Genomic DNA, 22,021 nt, shown 5'->3' on the forward strand with positions numbered 1-22,021 from the left:
TTCTGTGACACACAGGAGGAACAAACCAGCATCCATGTGGCTAAATCTCGGAAGGTGCAACATGAACTGGAGGAAGCCAAGGAACGAGCCGATATCGCAGAATCCCAGTTGAATAAATTACGAGCAAAGAGCCGTGATGTTGTTGGTAAAAGGGAGTAGAAATCTACACTGGTACAAGATACCAATCGTTCCTGTGAAAAGCATGTATCTTCAAAATGTCACTTTTCTTCAGCTTTGTGACAAAGCATTTTTCCAATGGGTTTTAGAATGGTTTGTTTAGCTTAAGAAGTAACCCACAGTATAAAGAAACATTTAGTCTTTCAGTTTCAAAAAGGTGAAATCACCAAATTTGGAGATACATTGGTTTTCTCTGGACAGTAACTGGGATTTGGACAAAATCTGCCGGTTTCAACATTATTTGATTATTGGATGACAGTCACAATGTGATAAACTGACCTTCCAGTAAGCTAAAATGTCATATAAGAGGCTGATGGGATGCTAAACAACAATCACATTTTTACATCAAAGGGGCACTCTGCCAATTTTACACACATGAAGAGTACTACTTAGCCTGGGAAAACACTTTCTAAAGTCAGTGAAAAATAACCCTGATAATGTCATAGTGATGTCATCAGGATTACTGTATCTTGGATTAGTCTTGGGGACTTCATTTTTGACAGAAAGTCTGGGTTACAAACTGGGGGTGTGAAGTGGTCATTTACCAGGCAGGGAAGGTCAAAGGAAAGATGCAACAAGTAGCATTGTGGGAAATGTAGCATCCAGTGTTTTTGGATATTGACCCATACTAGCTAAAAGTCTGGATATGTCATCCTCTGCTGCTTCAGTTTGACTGTTGTTCTTTTTAAGATCTGTCTCTTGTTGGAGTCCTCCAACTTTCTGAAAGTGACTTACTTAAATACTGGGGTAGCCCTCTAACTGGGAAACAGTAATCACAAATCAACACGCCTTAGAAACGTGGTGTCACACTATCTATCAAGTTATTACATTGTTATAAATAGGTTTCTTTTGCTTTTGTTTTAGTAGAGAGCGTCACCTTTTAATTTAAACAGATAACAAAGATACAAAAATAAACAAAACTAGGAGTCTACAGCCATGCTAGCAGCTCTGTGAGGCTGTACTTAGGCACTGCGTTGCTTTGAGCTAAATGCTAACGTCAGCATGCTAACATGTTCACAATGACAGTGCTAACATGCTGATGTTAAGCAAGTTTACCATGTTCACCATCTTACTTCAGCATGTAAGCATTTGCTAATTAGCACTAAACACAAAGTACAACTGAGGCTGATGGGAATGTCATTAGTCTTGCAAGTATTTAGTCATAAACCAAAGTATTGGACAAATTAAAACTTTGACCTGCTGGTGGCGCTAGATGAAACGGTATGGGACCACCAAAGTAATTCGGATTCATTCTCTGAGAATCATGAATGTCTACACAAAGTTTCATGACAATCCATCCAAAAGTTATTGAGATACTTCAGTCTGGACCAAAGTGGTGGACCAATAGACTCACATTGCTGTCCATAGATCCATGCCAGCGTTGTTAGCGTGGCTAACAATTATTAATCTTTGTCACTGTTTGTGTAACGATAGACTGACTAGTCGGAGTTGAAAAATTTTGAAAATGTTACAGCAAGAAAGTTTCTTGCACACTGTACATACAGCATCTGGTCTCCATTCTGTGTTGTTAAGCCTGGGATCAATCAGGACCGAGCTAAATAAACAGTGACAGCTCAACATGTTCCAGGAATAGTGTCAACACTGCAGTTATTAATGCACTGACCCGAACTAAAACCTCATTCTTACCAAGACACAGAAAAATGCATTTATTAAAGTATTTGTGCCTGTCAAACACTGTGAAATTTACCTGACCTTTATGGTAAATGGATAATATTAATAAATCTCTAATGAATCCTCCCTCATCATCTTAAACAGCATCCGGGTTTCAGTCATTGATAAAATAATAAATTATCCCCGAAACTCACCAGATCTACATTTATTTTGTAAAAGAAGTTAATTAGTTAATCAATAAACAAAACAAAAATATAGAGATAGTGACATTCTTAAAAAAAAATACAGTTTTGTATGTAAAAGGCTCAAGAAAGAGAAAAATGTATCTTCAATTTGGAGTATTTCTTCCTGTTACAAAAAAAGCTCACCAACAGTCTTGTCTCAGTACCTGCAATAAAAATGGATCGCCAAAAGATGGAGACACTTAATCCATGTTCAACATTATTCCTTATGCATTTAGGCTCCTGAACCAATAAAGACCATAAAATCTGATGTTTATTTCCCATGAAAAGCTGTTTTATTTGTTCACGCACATTTACATCCTGAATCTGTCATGTATCTTTTTTATCAACTAACAACAAAAAGGAAAAGCAGATGTTTGTACAACTACCGGCTACTACTGTTTGAGAAACTGAAATCTGATATGATTGATAAGAAAATATATAGTTGCTTACCAGAATGGTTAAGTTATATTAGTTAGTAATAAGAATACAGACACAATCTAATTTGCTCAGAGAAGCCAGAATCGATTAAAATTAAGAAAAATGAATGCATTATGTAGCATATATAATTACACCAGCATGGTTACACTCAGATGCTACTACCACACTGTTGATTTTAACTAAAAACTGAAGCACACAGCTGCTTATTAACACTGCAGTAACACACCAATTCAACTGGAAAAATCATATTAGCATCGGCTCACAGCTACAGCTGAAAAACAAGAGATCAGATAAAAAGCTGACTAAAAAGCCGGTCAGTTAAAAATAGACAACATTAAAATCCACCTCTTTTACTCCTGTCAGTGGTGCAGTAATCAGCAGCAGCTGGTCTGTTCATGACATTTGTAGAAATCCCTGTGAAGCAGGGTTAGAGTTACTGCGCTGCATGAAGGTAACCTCCAAGTGAGGAGAAAGTAGAGGACGGATGGTACTTGAGGAGTTGACAGGTTGTTGTTTGCACTAACAGAAACAGGACACTAAGTGGACAGGCAGGGACGAACACAGTCCACCACCTTGTCAACATTTTCAGTCAGACTGTGGTTTTATTCACTCACAGTGGAGAGGTAGGTTTGTTTTGGTAGCTAAAATATTTATACTGAGAACATTACAGTGTACAGATTTACACTGAGAACACATACAGTACACAAACACAGGACACTCAAAAGGCAGAATTCTGAAAAACATGTATCTCCAAATTTGGTATAAAGGATTAAGTGTTGATATATGGGCTGAGAAAATGATCCCACTTCTTATGTTAGATAAACCATTTTAAAAACCCCATTGGGCTATCTGAAAATGCATTGACACAAAGCCAAGAACAGGGCTGTTATTTTAATTTTTTAATTTTTTTTTTGTTGTTGTTGTTTTTCGATCATGAAAAGTTGAAGTTTTGGAGATACATGGTTTTCACAGGACAGTGACAATAGTCAGATGTCATAACATAATAGACACAAGAGGTAATTTACTCTCATATAAATTGGATTTTAAGCTTTGATTTTATTGCTCAGTGTGATTTCTCTTTGTTACAGAGCCTATAAACACACCATGCCTTACTGCTTGATATTAAGGGATGATGTGATGTATTTTCATGATGACAAGCTGCTGTTCACACTTGCTTCCACACACTACTCCACCTAATATGCTGAGAGTTCAAATTACAGACAACTCTCCCATGCTTATTCTAATTGTGGTACAAAGTGGTCGTCATGTGTTGCTACCCGCTTGCAATGTACACACAGCATTAAGTATAGCGCGCACACCGGACGCCCTTATGTGTTAACTTGTAACCAAAGCAGACAAACCAGAGAACTTCCTTCAAGGTGTCCGGCTATCACTAACCTTGGCATGAGATACTGTATGTTGCAGACAAATGAATTATGGTTTGAAGAACAACAACACCAGTTAAATCCAAAAGCAGCAGATATGTATTTGTAGTTAGTTAATACCACCACGATTTAGTCTTTGTCCAAAAATATTAAAATCTTCTCTCTTATTGTTTCTTCATCTGCCTCTTTAATTGGTGGTGTGCCACAGGGCTCGATTCTTGGCCCATTTCTGTTCTCTGTGTAAAAGTTCAAACTAACACACATCATTAACCATCTTGTTATCTAATTGTTATGCTGATGATGCACCACTGTTTCTCTAATTTAATTGCCACAACTATGAAGCTAGAAGCAATTATTTATCTATTATAAAACAATAGATAGAAATGGATTAAGCTGCAGAGCTGGTTTGAGAAGTTTACATGGATAATGGGATACTTTTTGAATTATTTGATACTATTTGAATTAAGTTAATCACAGCATCTGTGCTAGGACAAAGCTTCAAGCCTAAAATGGGTGACTGTTGAATACTGAAAAGATTTTAAGACTAAAAAGATTTGAAGAATGGAATAAATTGACAGTTCAAAACAGTTCTGGGACAATTTTGAGCCTTGTTGCCTGTTTTCTTTGTGGTATTTTTGTGTTTATGATTAAAAAAAATTAAGACATTCCATAGGCAGGTTCTGTGTTTTTTCTACATTTATTACCTTATTTTTTATATTTTACAGTTTAGTGCAACTTATTCTGTGATGCCGCTGGTTAACAGAGATTATTTTAATTTAGGGGATATGAAACACTTGATGGAATCATAAAACCACTACTAAAATAGCAAACAACAAACAAATGACAATGACATACAGTATATAAACTATGACAGGCTCCAAAGGGTTAAGATATAATGAAAGATTTTGAAAGCCTTGACTTGATTTATGGCAATATTTTCTTCTTTTTTGATATAATGTATTGGTATTTGCTGCTTCAGCAGCCTAAATTCTAAATGAAACCATTAAACTTTCACAGCAGCACAAGCAGTACTTTTTAAATCATTGACTTTACATGAGGTACTTTACAAATCTATTTTTACATTGACCAATTGGCTGGATGCAGGTGTAGATACTGTTTATGATAGAAAGTCAAGCTTCCTTTCAGATTTAAAATTACATGTTGTGTCAGAAAGAGTTTAGATGTGATACGTGTGGCTGGAAGCCCAAGGCAACTTTTATTTCATGTCCACAATAATGTCATGGTTCTAAACATGCATGAATTGTACTTAATCCTTGGAACCTTGGAATTAAGTTATTTATTATTAACCCTAATTAGACAGTAAAAGGTTGGACACATTCAAAATATGTATGTGTTGCAGAATAAAAACCTAAAGACCATTTCAGTTCAAGTCCCCAATAAGAAACAATCTGATGTGTGAATTTGCCAAAATGCAGAAAGTATTTAATTTTCTCATGACACATTACAAAAACATAATGTCGACATTGTACTGACATCTGTCTAGAGTTTAATCCAATTAATCCAAGCAAGGTGCCTTGGAGGTGAATGAGCAGGTGGTCCTTGATTCCAGGATGAACATGAAGGTCATGATGCATCATGGAGACACTCCACTTACATATGGTTTATACCCATAAATACACACAGTTTCTGTCTCTGAATCAACATTATCACACTGAATACATTGATTAATCAGAATCAGAATCAGAAATACTTTATTGATCCCCGAGGGGAAACTCTTTCTAAGCAATTCATTATGCATTAAACATGAGATGTAGTCCTACTGAACTGCAAACACAACATAAAGATTAAGTAGCTGATGTATGACAGTATGGGAGGCATGTAAAAATAGTGCTTAAGGATTATCACCTGTCGCTGCTGACATGTTCCTATTACTACTAGAAGATCCTGTGCCATATTTAAGAGTTGAGCAGAGAGCGACAATGCGACTTGATTGACATTTGAATAGAGTGACATTGCCAAGTTTGGAGCGTCCGGTTTGCTTCAGCAGGACATTCATCTTGATAAAAGGCGCCTTAGCCTCCCGCTGGTGTTCACTTAGAGGTCTGCCATTCACTGACCATTGCTAAGATCCATCATTTTCCCCTCTGGCATCTGTCAACATTGGTGGCTCTGCGCTGACTGTCTTCTCATTTTTTGTGTGTTTGACCTGCAGCACTGCAGAATCTCTAATTCAGTTCTACTGGGGTGTGTAAACCCGGTAAGTAAGATACAAAAGTATAAATAATTTGATTAGAAATCTTTCGAAATTTTGGATTAATTGCACTTAAGTGGGCCTTACTTTCTTGCTTTTTTTATCTTCAGATATCAACATGAGCAGTGATGCCGAGATGGCCCAGTATGGGCCGGCGGCCATCTTTCTCCGCAAACCTGAGAAGGAGAGAGTTGAGGCTCAGAACCGACCGTTTGATGCCAGAACAGCCTGCTTTGTGCCCGATGCCAAGGAGCTGTACATCAAAGGTGTCATCCAGAAGAGAGAAGGTGGCCAAGTCACTGTGAAGACTGAAGCTGATGAGGTAAATATTTCTGTATACAGCATCAGTGATTTATCCCTGCATGCTTTAAATTACTGTTGGTGCAGTGCAGACTTTTCAAATCAGTTTGCACTTACAACTAAATTACCATTCAGACATAATGTATCATTCAAAACAATAAAATATTGTACAGAAATGAACTGGAACCAGTGGCTGCCTGGAAGGTGGAAATTAACCCATATTAAATCATCTAAAACACTAGCATGCTTTAAAACTGGTTAGTGTAATGTAAAGAATACATGATTTGTGATAAATGGGCTGTAACATGCAAAAACGGTATGTGACTTTAAGCCTCAGCTGGTTTCGGGCTTTATTTCTTTAAATAAACCCATATTTTATTAATTCTGAACGTTAAATTTTATATTCTAGTGTGCTATTTTTCTTTTCTTGTTGCTGAATCCTGTTAGTTCTGCAGCAGGAATATTCAATTTTTTCCAATCAATATCATTTCATCTTCTCTTCTCACTTTATTTTCCAGACTGTAACAGTCAAGGAGGAAGATTGTCATCCTATGAATCCACCAAAGTACGACAAGATTGAGGACATGGCCATGATGACCCACCTCAATGAGCCCTCTGTGCTGTTTAACCTCAAAGATCGTTATGCAGCATGGATGATTTATGTATGTAATGAGAGGGACATTTTCAACTCTTTATTAGTCTCAGTGATCTCACACACTGTATATTCTCATCTGCAGACCTACTCTGGGCTCTTCTGTGCCACTGTAAACCCCTACAAGTGGCTGCCGGTGTACGACCCACAGGTCGTGGCGGCCTACAGAGGGAAAAAGCGCATGGAGGCCCCGCCACATATTTTCTCTGTCTCTGATAATGCATATCAAAATATGCTTACAGGTAAGAAAGAGCAAGGAGGTATTTGAGCCTCTCACGGGAATTACAGAGCTTTGAAGAACACTGTCGATTTTGTTGTCCCTGATGTTGACCCTCAATATCAGATATTGGCCAGATACAGTGGTGGAGGAAGTATTCAGATCCTTTACATAAAATAAAAGTACTAATACCACACTGTAAAAATACTCTGTTACAAGTAAAAGTCCTGCATTAAAAATGTTACTTAAATAAAAGTATGTATGTATAATCAAGAAAATTTACTAAATGTATTAAAAGTAAAAGTAAAAAAAAGTAAAATATCCCCTGTGACTGTTTTACTATTATATATTATATCATTAGATTATTATTACTCATGCATTAATGTAAAAGCCAGATTTTACTGTTGTAGTTGGTTGAGGTAGAGCTCATTTTGAACTAGTTTGTATCGGACTGCAACTAATGATTATTTTCATTATGGATTAATCTGACGATTATTTTCTCCATTAATCAATTGATTGTTTGGTTTGTAAAAATTCTGAAAATAGTGAGAAATGCCGTCACAATGACCCAGAGCCCAAAGTGACACATTCACAATGCTTGTTTTGTCCAAACCTAAAAATGATTAAAAATACATTAAAATTTTTAAAATATATAATTAAAAGGAAAAGCACCAACTCTTCACATTTGTTAACCTGGAACCATGAAATGTTTTTGCATGAAACATTTCTTAAACCCATTACTCAGTAACTGAGTTTTTTCAGGCTTTTTGTCACTTTAACCAAACTAATGCATCACTTCATTGAGACAAAATTGTCACTGAAACTGACAACTCATATTTTTTGTCACCGACAGATCGTGAGAACCAGTCTGTCCTGATTACGTGAGTCATGTTGCATATTAGTAAAAATGTATCTTATAATTCAGTCAATAACAAATATGCAGCATGATTGTTTGTTTGTGTTTTATTCTGTGTTCACAGTGGAGAATCTGGTGCAGGGAAGACTGTCAACACTAAACGTGTCATCCAGTACTTTGCGACAATCGCAGTGGCTGGTGGTGACAAGAAAGAGCACTCGTCTGGCAAAATGCAGGTAATCCCTCAACAAGATACTATAAGGCTGAAAAAATAAACGCAACTGGGATTCTGATTAAGCTGGCTGTGTTTTCCAGGGGACGCTGGAAGATCAAATTATTTCAGCGAACCCTTTGCTGGAGGCTTTTGGGAATGCCAAGACTGTAAGGAATGACAACTCCTCACGATTTGTAAGTATGCGCTCTCCAAATGAGATCTTTGAACAAGAGACAGTTGCTTTATTTAATAGCCCACAAACTAGTCCAAGAACTGTAACCTTTTTTATAATAAACTTTCATGTTTTCGTGTGCAATTTGCCCAATTTCACAGAGGATTTTATATTCCATAGGGCAAATTCATCAGAATTCACTTTGGAACCACAGGAAAACTGGCTTCTGCTGATATTGAAACCTGTAAGTTTTTTTTGTTCACGTTAATAATGTTCATTATATGTGTACTTACAATTGACAATCATTATTTGATATATAATTCAATGTAGATTTGCTGGAGAAGTCGAGAGTGACTTTCCAGTTGTCTGAAGAGAGGAGCTACCACATCTTCTATCAGATACTGACTGGCCACAAACCAGAGCTTATAGGTATGGTGAGAAAATTATATCTTGTAAACTAAGATATTTTGAAGAATAAATTCAGAAAATAAGTAATTATTTTTGTTTCTCTCTTCAGAAATGCTTCTCATAACAACAAACCCATATGACTTCCCCATGATAAGTCAGGGGCAGATCTCTGTGGCCAGCATCGACGACAAGGAAGAGCTGGTGGCCACAGATGTGAGCTATCTCTTGTCTGTCACTTCCAGTGGCATACACATGCATTTTATTAGCTTCTACTAACACTGAATTTAATGTAACAGACTGCCACTGATGTCTTGGGCTTCACCAACGAAGAAAAAGTCTCCATCTACAAGCTAACTGGTGCTGTGTTGCATTATGGGAACATGAAGTTCAAGCAGAAGCAGCGGGAGGAGCAGGCGGAGCCCGATGGCACTGAGGGTGAGACTTCTCACTTTAGTCTTTTTGTTATTAGTGAAGACATGCAGACGATATTAACAAATATTTCATGTTTATCTCTCAGTGGCAGACAAAGTCGCTTTCCTCATGGGTCTGAATTCTGCTGACTTGTTGAAAGGCCTTTGCTACCCCAGAGTGAAAGTGGGGAATGAATATGTCACCAAGGGCCAGACAGTCCCCCAGGTACGGTGACAGCTCCAAGATTTAACAAGGGATAATGCATGATGAGGTGTACTAATATAAGAAAATAATGTACAAGGTGGAGGCAAAGTAAAGCAGAGTGGCATTTCCTCCCTTCACCAAGACTGTTAACTTTTAATATCGGGACCCCTTGTTGTGCATTATTGCACTTGACAGTATATCATGACCAGTTACCACAGGAAATTTTGGATGGTAATGCAGTTTGTAACTGATGCTGGTGTTAGGTTAGTTTATCAAAGCAATTTTTCTCACATTAGTTGGAAATATCTCATCATTTGCTAGGTAGACCTGTACGTCAAATCGTCCAACGTGTTCATAACAAGTAGCCTGGTTCCAGACCTCTGAATCACCCATTTGCTCAGCAATTCATATACTGTAGGTCTTGTGTTGCGTGTTGTGATGGTTTCCGCCATTTGGAGATACAGTCGACTAATCAGAGTGTCATAAATGGGATTAAGAATGTCGACATCGTCTTCCTGCATAGCTTGCTAGCCACTTAGTTACAATGGTAACAAGTGTGGATGAGATTGACGCTACTGTTCAGGTTGTTTTAAGTCGACTTCGTGAAATAACAGCTCTTAAAGTCTTAAGCTCTAAAACATCTTTGATTGTCCTGAAAAACATTTAATTTAACTGCTCCTACCACAGCTTCTGTGTCGACTGCTACTGACTGATTAGGGCAGTCTGAATCTCTGTGTGTTCAGCAATTCATACATTGGAGGTCTGTTTTTTTGCCCAGCAGAGCTTAGCTTTGGTGGGACTAAGAATATCGCATAGCTCACTAGCTAACTAGCTAAATCTGACGGTTGATGACTCTTAAACTCTTAAGCTCTAAAATCTCTTCCATTAACTGCTACTAGCAATCATGCACAGCCAAGGTCAATTGAATATGAGGTTGGTGGGATGGATATGTCACTCGCTACTGATTGGTTAGGCCAAAACCTAACAAATACCCCCAAACATGTCCAGTATAGACAACTGTCAGCCAGCGAGAAACCTTTTTTGTTTTGTCCCGTAACCACATTATATAGTTAAATACCCCTGTTTGCAAAAAAATCTATATTAGTGTTAGTGATTCACGTATCTTCAAAATCTCCTGATCAGGTCACCAATGCAGTTGGTGCTCTGGCCAAGTCTGTCTATGAGAAGATGTTCTTATGGATGGTTATACGAATCAATGAGATGCTGGACACAAAGCAACCAAGACAGTTCTTCATTGGAGTGTTAGACATCGCTGGATTTGAAATATTTGATGTGAGTTTGGACTCCAAGTTCATTTTGATCAGTCAATGGAGATTATTTCCAGCAGTCATGCTTGTTTCTCAGTTTTGTGTTGGTATGTAAGGTAATGGTTTATTCTTATCACAGTTCAACAGCATGGAGCAACTCTGCATTAATTTCACCAATGAGAAGCTGCAACAGTTTTTCAACCACCACATGTTTGTACTGGAGCAAGAAGAATACAAGAAAGAGGGAATTGACTGGGAGTTCATTGACTTTGGTATGGACTTGGCAGCCTGCATTGAGCTCATTGAAAAGGTAGGATTAATCTCCTGCACATCAGTATATATTTTACCTAATTTTAGGCACTATATGTAATGTGTGCCCATAAACATTCAACAGCCAATGGGTATCTTCTCCATCCTTGAAGAGGAGTGTATGTTCCCCAAGGCCTCAGACACTTCTTTTAAGAACAAACTCTACGACCAGCATCTTGGAAAAAATAACGCTTTCCAAAAGCCAAAAGTTGTCAAAGGCAAGCCTGAGGCTCACTTCTCCCTGGTGCACTACGCCGGTACTGTGGACTACAACATCACCGGCTGGCTGGAGAAGAACAAAGACCCTCTGAACGAGTCGGTGGTGCAGCTTTACCAGAAGTCACCAATGAAATTGCTGTCTTTCTTGTATGCTTCATTTTCTGGTGCTGAAGCAGGTACAACATTTCTAAAGCTTTGGAAAATCTATGTCAAAGACAGAAACTGAAGTCTTACTGAGGTCCTTAATACAGAGACTAGTGGGTGTCTGGGGTGGAAACGATTTCGGGAATGATTTATCAAATAATATCTACCAGGCTTCATACCTTGGCAAATGTCAAATAATACTTCTGTTTCTGCTTTGTAGAATCGGGTGGTGATGCTGGAGGTGGCAAAGGTGGAAAGAAAGGAGGAAAGAAGAAGGGTGGCTCGTTTCAGACGGTGTCTGCTGTTTTCAGGGTACAGAACTGATAATAATCTATTTAGATTTGTTGCCCTGCATTGATTTCCAAACATGGTTCCTCCACACAGTTCAGCTCTGCTTTCAGTAAGTTCCATCAATCAAATAGTAACGGTTGGTTGGATTGTTGAACTTTAAGGAGGATTTGTATGTAGCTATAGTGGCAGTGCTGCCTAGGGGGCTCAAATCAGGGCAAGAAGCAAAACCTTTTCTTCTCAGTGTTTGACATTCCAAAAAGATGTAATGACAATTGATTTCCTCCAGGAAAATCTCGGAAAATTAATGACCAACTTGAGGAGCACCCACCCTCACTTTGTGCGTTGCCTGATTCCAAATGAGATTAAAACACCAGGTACCAGTTTACAAGAAAAACTGTATATCTGCAAATACAAAGGCTCTTGTAGGTGCAATTGAAGACAAAAAACATGATGTTGAAATATGCTCATCGTGTCTGTTGCCAATCAGTTCATGTTGTCTTCACCGTAGGTATCATGGACAATCACTTGGTCATTCACCAGCTGCGCTGTAACGGTGTGCTGGAGGGTATCAGGATCTGTAGGAAGGGATTCCCCAGCAGGATTCTTTATGCTGACTTCAAGCAGAGGTCAGCATTGATTCATACATGAAAGAACTACATAAAGATAACTAATGCTTGTCCTTTCATCTAAATTATTTCAGTTTGTGATCATCTTCATTGTAATTTGAACAGATACAGAATACTAAATGCCAGTGCAATCCCTGAGGGACAGTTCATCGATGGAAAGAAAGCTTCTGAGAAGCTTCTTGGTTCAATTGACGTTGACCACACACAGTACAGATTCGGGTCTACAAAGGTATGTGTCCAAATGCCTCAAAACGTGGGTGGAAGTTCTGACAACTTTTGGAACCTCTGGGTATAGACCTTAGCCTTTACAAGCAACAAATTGATTAATTTTAATGGACTGGATGCATCATTACTGCACCATACTGTTGCAGGTCTTCTTCAAAGCTGGCTTACTTGGCACTCTGGAGGAGCTGCGAGATGAAAAACTAGCTTCTCTCGTGACCCAGACTCAAGCGCTGTGTCGTGGTTATCTCATGAGAAAAGAATTCTCCAAATTAATTGCACAAAAGTAAGGTCAACACTAAAAATGCTCCTCTTCAATGATAGAAACTAAACCAATACCATGCAAAACTGTTGCTGTGTATCTTACAGAGATTGTGTCTGGATTCTGCAATATAACTTGCGCTCGTTCATGAATGTGAAACACTGGCCATGGATGAAGCTGTTCTTTAAAATAAAGCCACTTCTGAAGAGTGCAGAAACCGAAAAGGAGATGGCGACCATGAAAGAGGACTTCGTCAAATGTAAGGAGGATCTGGCAAAGTCAGAGTCCAAGAGAAAGGAGATTGAAGAGAAAATGGTTTCTCTTTTGCAGGAAAAAAATAACCTCCTCCTGCAAGTACAAGCTGTGAGTATCATAGCAAATAAAAGCCACTGATCTCAGTCAAATCATTGTCCAAATGATCATACATTAGTTCTGTCTTTTTCTTAGGACTCAGAAAATCTTTGCGATGCAGAGGAGAGATGTGAAGGCTTGATCAAGAGCAAAATCCAGCTCGAGGCCAAACTCAAAGAGGTGGCTGAGAGACTCGAGGATGAGGAGGAAATGGCCGCAGAATTGACCGCCAAGAAGCGGAAGCTCGAAGACGAATGCTCTGAGCTTAAAAAAGACATTGATGACCTGGAGATAACCCTGGCTAAAGTGGAGAAGGAGAAACATGCCACAGAAAACAAGGTTTGTAATTTTGCCCCGACTGTTCCTTTTCCAATAATTGGTATCCTATAATTCTTAATTTTAATGTGCACTTGCAACCACATTTAGATTACACATGCACATATACATCTGAGCAACCCTGGAATTTTTTGACTTATTTCATATTTTTCACAATTAATCCTTGTACCGAGCCCTTTTTTTCCGGATCAGGCTTGGTATGACAGCATGACATTTTCGATAATTAAAATAACTAATGTTGGAGGATTGGTTAGCCTTGGCTGAACTATGTGCTCTCTGAGTGCTTTCTAGTTGTTTTTCTGTTTTTTGCTCATATTGGTGTGTATTCGTATTACCTAATGCAGGTTAAAAACCTAATGGAGGAGCTGGCAGGTCAGGATGAAAACATTGGCAAACTGACCAAGGAGAAGAGAGCCCTTCAAGAGGCACATCAGCAGGCACTGGATGATCTTCAAGCTGAGGAAGACAAAGTCAACTCTCTGACCAAAGCCAAGTCTAAGCTTGAACAGCAAGTGGATGATGTGAGTTGCTGTAGACAATAATACATTCAAACACTGGTGTTACTTAACATCTTAATTAACTTTGTGCAATTTGCTTTCAAGCTTGAGGGTTCATTGGAGCAAGAAAAGAAGATCCGCCTGGACCTCGAAAGAGCCAAGAGGAAGCTTGAGGGGGATCTGAAACTTACACAAGAATCCCTGATGGACCTAGAAAATGACAAACAACAATCTGAGGAGAGGATTAAGAAGTAAGCTCACATCATGTACAGTATGAGGAAAATAAATCTTGGGTTTAAACTGACATCATATATCTTCTTGTCCTCGCAGAAAAGAATTTGAAAACAACCAGCTGCTCAGCAACATTTCAGACGAGCAAACAATTAATAACCAGCTTCAAAAGAAGATGAAGGAGCTCCATGTAATGAAACTCAGATTAAAGTTATACATTAATCAGACTTATAACAACCGATTGTCCCCCATGATGGTACGTATACTGTGCTTTTTGTTTCAAGGCTCGTATTGAAGAACTAGAGGAAGAAGTCGAGGCAGAACGAGCTGTCCGGGCAAAGATCGAGAAGCAGAGGTCTGACCTCTCCAGGGAGATCGAGGAGATCAGCGAGAGGCTGGAGGAGGCCGGTGGAGCCACCGCCGCTCAGATCGAGATGAACAAGAAGCGCGAAGCTGAGTTCCTCAAACTGCGGCGTGACCTAGAGGAGTCCACGCTGCACCACGAGGCCACGACCGCTGCACTGCGCAAGAAGCAGGCGGACAGCATGGCCGAGCTGGGAGAACAGATCGACAACCTCCAGAGAATCAAACAGAAAATGGAAAAGGAAAAGAGTGAAATGAAGATGGAGATTGATGATTTGACCATTAATATGGAAACAGTTGCAAAAGCCAAGGTGAGATTTTTAAATCTTGAATATGGTATTAGCACAAGGGAATGGAGAACTCACTTAACTGGATGAATTTTTTTTGTATAGGTCAACCTGGAGAAAACGTGTCGTTCACTTGAAGATCAGCTTATGGAGCTAAAGACCAAGAATGATGAAAACATGCGACAGATGACTGATCTTACCAATCAGAGGGCCCGTTTTCAAACTGAGAATGGTAATTCTTTTCCTCCTTTTATTGAATTTCATAAAGTTACAGAGTTTTAGTGAAATATATTTTCTTGTTTGGCTTGCGGCAGCTGAATTTTCCAGACAAATGGAAGAGAGAGAGAGTCTCATTTCCCAGCTGACGAGAGGAAAACAGGGATTCACAACAAAAATTGACGAGTTAAAAAGACTGATTGAGGAGGAAACAAAGGTAATCTAAGGTTTGTACACACTGACACTTTTCTGGTTTACATGGCTTTTTTCTCATGAAGCTCCATATTGGTGTCTTCCTTAATAGGCTAAGAACAGCTTGGCTCACAGTTTACAGTCAGCCCGTCATGACTGTGATCTCATCCGTGAGCAGTTTGAGGAGGAGCAGGAGGCCAAAGCTGAGCTGCAGCGCAGTTTGTCAAAAGCAAACACTGAGGTGGCTCTGTGGAGGAACAAATATGAGACTGATGCCATCCAACGCAATGAAGAGCTTGAGGAAGCAAAGTAATTATACACTAAGAGTAGATCAATAGATCAGGCTAATGTTGGCTTTAACTTAATACTAGATAGCAAACAGTTGTGTGGATAGTCCCTAATATGATAGAGTGCACATTCTATTTCTTCATTTAATGAGATTAATATTACATTGAAAAAAATGTTCATTTAAAGGTAGTTATCTACCCTCAAGAGCTTTTTTCTCTTCTGCTTTTCATGCTGGTTCCAACTCCACAAGGTAACACTTTACTTTGCTGGGCCATAATTTTCTAATAATTTTCTAATAAATTTGAATAATGCCTGAGGTAGTTTCTTGGAAAGGACTTGGATTTTCTTTTTACTAATAATAAAGAAAATAGGGGCAGTGTTTATTTGGTACACTTCCAGTTAATTCATTCCAATTAACTGCTTGCATAACCTACAGAGTCTTGTAGACAGTGAACAGCCAGCTGTTGTATGTTCAGTCAGCTGAACATACAAAAATATGAAATGTTTCTACAAGCAAGCATTCATTTCAACATATACTGTATAAAGGATAACGTTAATAATAATAATTGAATAATGACTGAATATTTATGATTGAATATATTTTTTCTGGAATTCAACAACTACGATGAAAACTCAACACAACTAATTAAACTCTAACTAAAATAACAGAACAGTTTTTCTCTATAACTTGTACTATATTACTTTGTTATGTCCAGCAAACTTCCATTAAATTATTAGAAAATTACAGACCCCATTACCTTCCAAAAACATTGATAGCTGTCATATTGGTTGTATTTTTAGTCCCCTACAAAGTGGCACCTGGGTAAAAAATTTAATAATAGTGGTTTCACTTTTGACAGGAAAAAGCTCGCCCAGCGTCTCCAAGAGGCTGAAGAACAAATCGAAGCAGTGAATTCAAAGTGTGCCTCACTGGAGAAAACTAAACAGCGACTTCAAAATGAGATGGAGGATCTCATGGTCGATGTGGAAAGGTCCCACAGCTTAGCTGCCACCCTCGACAAGAAGCAGAGAAACTTTGACAAGGTATTTTCTTTGGCAATTAATGCTTAATACCACATCAATTTCTTTATATGACATCATTAATTATTACTAGCTATTGTTTCAATTAATTCAGATTCTAGCTGAGTGGAAGCAGAAGTATGAGGAGTCTCAGGCAGAGCTGGAAAGCACTCAGAAAGAATCTCGATCTCTGAGCACTGAGCTTTTCAAACTGAAGAACTCCTACGAAGAAGCCCTGGATCATCTGGAGTCGATGAAGAGGGAAAACAAAAACCTGCAACGTAAGTGGAATTTTATTGTGAGAAAGAACAGTTTGGGAGAAACATTTTAAATCATTGATTTCAAAACCTCTCTGTCAAACGCAGAGGAGATCTCAGACCTGACAGAACAACTTGGGGAGAGTGGAAAGACAATTCATGAACTGGAGAAATTCAAGAAGCAGGTGGAGACAGAAAAATATGACATGCAAACTGCGCTGGAAGAATCTGAGGTACTGATAACAAACCATCAAATATGTCTTCAGTAAAAACACAGCATACAGCATTGGTGTAAGTAACCACTGACATTTAAATGGACAAAAATGTTTTTAAGGCCACCCTGGAACAAGAGGAGTCTAAGATCCTGCGTGTACAGATGGAGCTGAACCAGATGAAGGCTGAAGTTGACAGAAAAGTGGTGGAGAAAGACGAGGAGATCGACCAGCTGAAGAAGAACAGCCAGAGAGTGATGGAGTCAATGCAGGCCACTCTGGATGCTGAGGTCCGCAGCAGGAACGACGCCCTGAGAGTGAAGAAAAAGATGGAGGGGGACCTCAACGAGATGGAGATCCAGCTGAGCCATGCGAACAGGCAGGCGGCCGAGTCCCAGAAACAACTGAGGAACATTCAGGGTCAACTCAAGGTACAACAACAAAGAGTAATGCGAGTAAAGACTATGTAACTTTTGAAAGAAGAAATAACAAATTCTTCCTCTTGCAAATGATAAGTTAAATTCATAAACCAAAAATCGCACCATTTCTCAGTTCAATACACTTAGGAGTTTTGCTGCTACAACCTTACTTGTTTAGGTATGACCAGTAGCTTATGGTGGCTAATTTTAGCTCATGTTAGAAAAATGACTTTACGACTCCTCTCTACTTGTGCTGGTGTTACCCTATGTTTTAGCATTTACTATTGTCTCCTAATTGCCAATTAAGGCCCCTGTAGCCGGGAGACTTTCAATGGACCCCTACGACCTGCAAGGCAAGGGTCACGTGACCGACGGGGGTAGTCATGCTAGCACCACTGCTAGTGAGCTAATCTGCTAGCACGCTGCTTACCACTGTTGGCAGTGCACACCGTTACAATATTATCTAATAGACCACACTGACTGTAGGTTTAACAATGTTGTTTTATGATTTTATTTTGTTTTTAAAGACACAATGGACATATTTAAGTAGGAATTCATTTTTGGAAATTATGATTTTATTTTAATAATCACAATGGTAGGGATCCTTCAATGTGGGTTTCAAAATTATTTCAAGTAGGAGTTATGTTTGCATTATTATTCATAGTGGTTATAATGTCAGGTTTTGGAGGGAGGTTAGCTTGCTTAAAGTCTGCTTTTCTCATGATCATAGTTTCAAGTATCACAAATCAAAATTTGTCAAAACTTAATATAGTTGAAAGATTGAAGAAAATAAAAACTTCGGCCTCTGCAAAGTTAACTTCACACCTACATTTTAAAGTGTTGGACAGAACAAATGTACTAATGATGTAGCTGTTCTTAAAGCCTTACAAGTGGTGGGGATCAAATTTAATGGGTTCATCCTCTGAGTAATAGGAATGTGCACACCAATTTCATGGCGATCTGTCCAGTAGATTTTGATATTTCTTGTGTACAAGTAGAAATTGTGGCCTCGTGATGGTGCTAAAGGAAAGACCAGGGGATAACTAAAATCACTAGGAATCATCCTCTGGAGATCATGAATATCCACAGCAAATTTCATGGATATCCTGGTAGTCATTTTTGCTTATCATGGACTAATCACCAGAGTATCTACAAATCATGACGACTATGAATATCCATCCCGTATTTATTTCCAATCTGGCCAGTAGTTGTTGGGATATCTTGTTCTCAACCAAAGTGTTGGACAGACAGACTGACACCTCAGAGGGTTGAAAATCACTAACCATATCAGTTTAACAATGGATAAATGCATTTTTAGGACGCCCAAATCCACCTGGATGATTCTACCAGAGGGCTGGATGACATGAAGGAGCAGGTAGCCATGATGGAGCGTAGAACGGCCTTGATGCAGGCTGAGGTAGAAGAGCTTCGAGCAGTTGTGGAGCAGACGGAGCGGAGCCGCAAAATGGCTGAGCAGGAACTGACTGATGCAAGTGAGCGTGCGGGACTTCTACATTCTCAGGTATGTCGTTCACCAGTATTGACTTATCGAACAAACCCTTTGGATTTTGCAGAATTTACAAGTCACATCTCTTTTATCTTTGGCAGAACACCAGTCTTCTAAACACCAAAAAGAAGCTTGAGGCTGATGTAACTCAACTTCACACTGAGATAGAGGAAGCCGTTCAAGAGGCCAGGAATGCCGAGGAGAAGGCCAAGAAAGCCATTACTGACGTAAGGTGCTCTTACAATGCTCTTATTTTGGTTAACAGACTTGATGGAATTTAAAAAATCAGTACTCCTGTTGTGGCACCTCTAGGCTGCCGTGATGGCTGAAGAGTTGAGGAAAGAGCAGGACACCAGCGCTCACCTGGAGAGGATGAAGAAGAACCTGGAGGTCACAGTGAAAGACCTGCAGCACCGCTTAGATGAGGCTGAAAATGTAGCCATGAAGGGCGGAAAGAAGCAGCTTCAGAAACTGGAGGCTAGGGTATGTACTGTGTCTAGTTCCACAATTACAGAATAATAGTAATAATAGAAAATGTTTTTACATGTGAAATCTGCACTAAAATAGGCATGATATTAGACAGTAATGATGATGGAAAATACCTGGATCCTATCAGGTAATATCCAGGATTTCTACAAGGACTACATTTATTTAATTCAAATACATTTATATATTTAAATGGTATATTTTTCAGGATGGCTTACATTTGATTTGTGCACACATAATTTAGATTTGGTTGCAACTGCACAATACATCCTAATGTTATCGCAAGTCCGAAAGGTCACACCTACAAGAAGTTGGTAACCAATCATTGGAAAATGGCATTGCATATAAAAAAACAAATGAGTAGCTTATTTTCTCACTCATCTATATGTGTTACGTGCCAACTATTGTGAAAGTTGGCTGAAATTTGTATACGAGATAGTGAAAAAACTTTAGAACAAAAAAAAAGTTTCTAATCGATTCACTTTTTGCTTCTAAACCTCACAGTTCAGAAGCCAAATGTAAAGTGGCCACATGGTGTTAGTAGTGGATCAGATCCAAAAACAACAAAAGTAGCTAATAACATACAGTACATGTAGCACAGACTACAACAGTACCACATGTCCATCCATCAAAGGTAAAAAGTATATTAGGCAAAAGACTAGTCCAACACTAGTCCATTAAAACACATGTTCAATTTAATCAACCTTCAATCAGCTGTCCAGCTGACAACTAAAGTCATTTTTCCGACATAAGCAGTTCAACAAAAGTCCTAATAAATATCCTAGAGACTCATTGTAACATTAACATGCTTAAAATCGTAGAAACAATCCTGAATTGTGCTCTTGCGCCCAGGTCCGTGAGCTGGAAAGTGAGCTTGAAGCTGAGCAAAAACGTTCTACGGAGGCCATCAAAGGAGTCCGTAAATACGAGAGGAAAGTCAAAGAGCTAACCTATCAGGTAAAGCTCCAGCAACTTTGTTTTTGTCAAGACGTAATTGAACCTCCAAGCATATTGTTATGGTAAAAATGATAAAATAATGAAAGACAGAATCCTGCAGTTTACTTGACTGAGAGAAGTTTACTTCTTTACTTCTTTCAGTCAGAGGAAGACAAGAAAAACAACATCCGACTGCAGGATTTGGTGGACAAGCTCCAGAACAAAATGAAGGCCTACAAACGACACGCTGAAGAAGCTGTGAGTGAATCACGATCAGCAGAAATCTATTCAGTGATTCAGTGTCACATCACCAATACGTTCCAACATGATTCATTTCCAGGAGGAGCAGTCTAACATGCACATGGCCAGATTCAGGAAGGCTCAGCATGAGCTGGAGGAGGCTGAAGAGAGAGCTGATGTGGCTGAATCTCTGGCCAACAAGATGCGAGCCAAGAGCCGTGAAAAAGGGACGAAGGTACTGAGTGACTGTGTTTTATATGTACAGTAAATACTAAACCTTAGCTGTTCCTTTGAAAGGGGACCACTGTCGGTGATCATAGACCAAAACCGAACTCGTTATTGTCTGTATGATTGGTACTCAGCTTTAGTTGATGAGTTAAAAACAAATAATCAGATACAGTAAATAATAAGGGTTTTCGTCCCATCAGTCTGCAAAAGTCCTCAACTGTGTGAAAGAAGTGCTTTTTCAGTAGATGATTATAAAGTTTTTGGCTTCTATGATCAAAGCTGATGTTAGAAATTAAGCCATTTTATAAAAGTATGTATTAATGTACACTGTTTTTGCATCAATGTGTTTGTTTTGTAGGCACAGGAAGGACAGGGCGAGTAGCTCAATGTTGGACTTGACGTCTGGATTCAAATGTGCTTGACAGAAGGGTTTGGGAGCAAATTACATATAGTGGTCTATAGTTTACCATACCATACTATACTAATATCATAGCATGTTAGCTCATATCAGTAAATCTTTTTTTTTTTAAATAAGCCATCATCTGTCAAATAAGTAAACACTGTCATTCATATATATTTAATTACATAATAAATCCAGTAGTGATGGAGATGATGTTTTTAACAGTGGCTACAACATGAACAGCATTATTAACCGGTGAACTGTAGCTACGATATTTATATCTCCAAATAATGAAATGACATTAAATCTAAATGGTAAAATAATAATAATGTGATTTTAATTGGAGCATAAATGAAAAATACTGTCTAATTATTTTGACTACTATTTTGAATCATTCTCCACTTTTAGTTGATGTGTATACAAGTTATATATTATGCATTATGTTATAGCAAGGCTGGTTTACCAACTGTGCAGCTGCCTGAGGGCCCTAGAGCCTCAGGAGCCACAAAGCCCCAGGTTCACTGTATCGCAGTTGGCTGGAGTAAACTGATTAATTGGAACTTTGTTTGGGAATATGAAATATTAAAGCACAATAAACAACTGATAAGATACAGTGATGAATGAATCCTACTTTATTTCCTGGTCTTGAGGCCCTGTTATGTCAAAATCTAGTTTTAAAACCCTCCTTAATTTAGCTTATACTGTCCTCATT

At 38.7% G+C, this 22,021-nt stretch overlaps 2 protein-coding genes across 2 annotated transcripts in view; both read left to right on the plus strand.

The window, feature by feature from the left end:
* LOC122868751 (myosin-1-like) overlaps window positions 1–1,199 on the plus strand; it is an 18,308-nt gene extending 17,109 nt beyond the window's left edge. Inside the window, exon 38 of the mRNA XM_044181019.1 lies at window positions 16–1,199. Coding sequence (XP_044036954.1) covers window positions 16–159 — 144 coding nt within the window. The 3' untranslated portion in view covers window positions 160–1,199. The remainder of the gene's footprint in view (window positions 1–15) is intronic.
* Window positions 1–21,926, plus strand: part of LOC122868750 (myosin heavy chain, fast skeletal muscle-like) — a 24,068-nt gene extending 2,142 nt beyond the window's left edge. Inside the window, exons 2-41 of the mRNA XM_044181018.1 lie at window positions 6,030–6,074; window positions 6,179–6,390; window positions 6,887–7,030; window positions 7,106–7,262; window positions 8,091–8,118; window positions 8,218–8,329; window positions 8,409–8,501; window positions 8,660–8,723; window positions 8,810–8,908; window positions 8,997–9,100; window positions 9,184–9,322; window positions 9,405–9,523; window positions 10,646–10,795; window positions 10,910–11,080; window positions 11,165–11,474; window positions 11,663–11,754; window positions 12,020–12,107; window positions 12,242–12,359; window positions 12,465–12,588; window positions 12,731–12,867; window positions 12,951–13,206; window positions 13,291–13,533; window positions 13,875–14,051; window positions 14,133–14,278; window positions 14,358–14,448; window positions 14,543–14,932; window positions 15,014–15,140; window positions 15,223–15,341; window positions 15,429–15,625; window positions 16,465–16,648; window positions 16,740–16,905; window positions 16,990–17,114; window positions 17,216–17,524; window positions 18,831–19,034; window positions 19,121–19,246; window positions 19,332–19,502; window positions 20,358–20,462; window positions 20,604–20,699; window positions 20,782–20,916; window positions 21,268–21,926. Of these exons, the coding sequence (XP_044036953.1) occupies window positions 6,187–6,390; window positions 6,887–7,030; window positions 7,106–7,262; window positions 8,091–8,118; window positions 8,218–8,329; window positions 8,409–8,501; window positions 8,660–8,723; window positions 8,810–8,908; window positions 8,997–9,100; window positions 9,184–9,322; window positions 9,405–9,523; window positions 10,646–10,795; window positions 10,910–11,080; window positions 11,165–11,474; window positions 11,663–11,754; window positions 12,020–12,107; window positions 12,242–12,359; window positions 12,465–12,588; window positions 12,731–12,867; window positions 12,951–13,206; window positions 13,291–13,533; window positions 13,875–14,051; window positions 14,133–14,278; window positions 14,358–14,448; window positions 14,543–14,932; window positions 15,014–15,140; window positions 15,223–15,341; window positions 15,429–15,625; window positions 16,465–16,648; window positions 16,740–16,905; window positions 16,990–17,114; window positions 17,216–17,524; window positions 18,831–19,034; window positions 19,121–19,246; window positions 19,332–19,502; window positions 20,358–20,462; window positions 20,604–20,699; window positions 20,782–20,916; window positions 21,268–21,291 (5,844 nt within the window). The 5' untranslated portion in view covers window positions 6,030–6,074; window positions 6,179–6,186 and the 3' untranslated portion in view covers window positions 21,292–21,926. The remainder of the gene's footprint in view (window positions 1–6,029; window positions 6,075–6,178; window positions 6,391–6,886; window positions 7,031–7,105; window positions 7,263–8,090; window positions 8,119–8,217; window positions 8,330–8,408; window positions 8,502–8,659; window positions 8,724–8,809; window positions 8,909–8,996; window positions 9,101–9,183; window positions 9,323–9,404; window positions 9,524–10,645; window positions 10,796–10,909; window positions 11,081–11,164; window positions 11,475–11,662; window positions 11,755–12,019; window positions 12,108–12,241; window positions 12,360–12,464; window positions 12,589–12,730; window positions 12,868–12,950; window positions 13,207–13,290; window positions 13,534–13,874; window positions 14,052–14,132; window positions 14,279–14,357; window positions 14,449–14,542; window positions 14,933–15,013; window positions 15,141–15,222; window positions 15,342–15,428; window positions 15,626–16,464; window positions 16,649–16,739; window positions 16,906–16,989; window positions 17,115–17,215; window positions 17,525–18,830; window positions 19,035–19,120; window positions 19,247–19,331; window positions 19,503–20,357; window positions 20,463–20,603; window positions 20,700–20,781; window positions 20,917–21,267) is intronic.
* The last annotated feature ends 95 nt before the right edge of the window (window positions 21,927–22,021 follow it).

Source organism: Siniperca chuatsi, linkage group LG21 (assembly GCF_020085105.1).
Source record: "Siniperca chuatsi isolate FFG_IHB_CAS linkage group LG21, ASM2008510v1, whole genome shotgun sequence".
NCBI lineage: Eukaryota > Metazoa > Chordata > Actinopteri > Centrarchiformes > Sinipercidae > Siniperca > Siniperca chuatsi.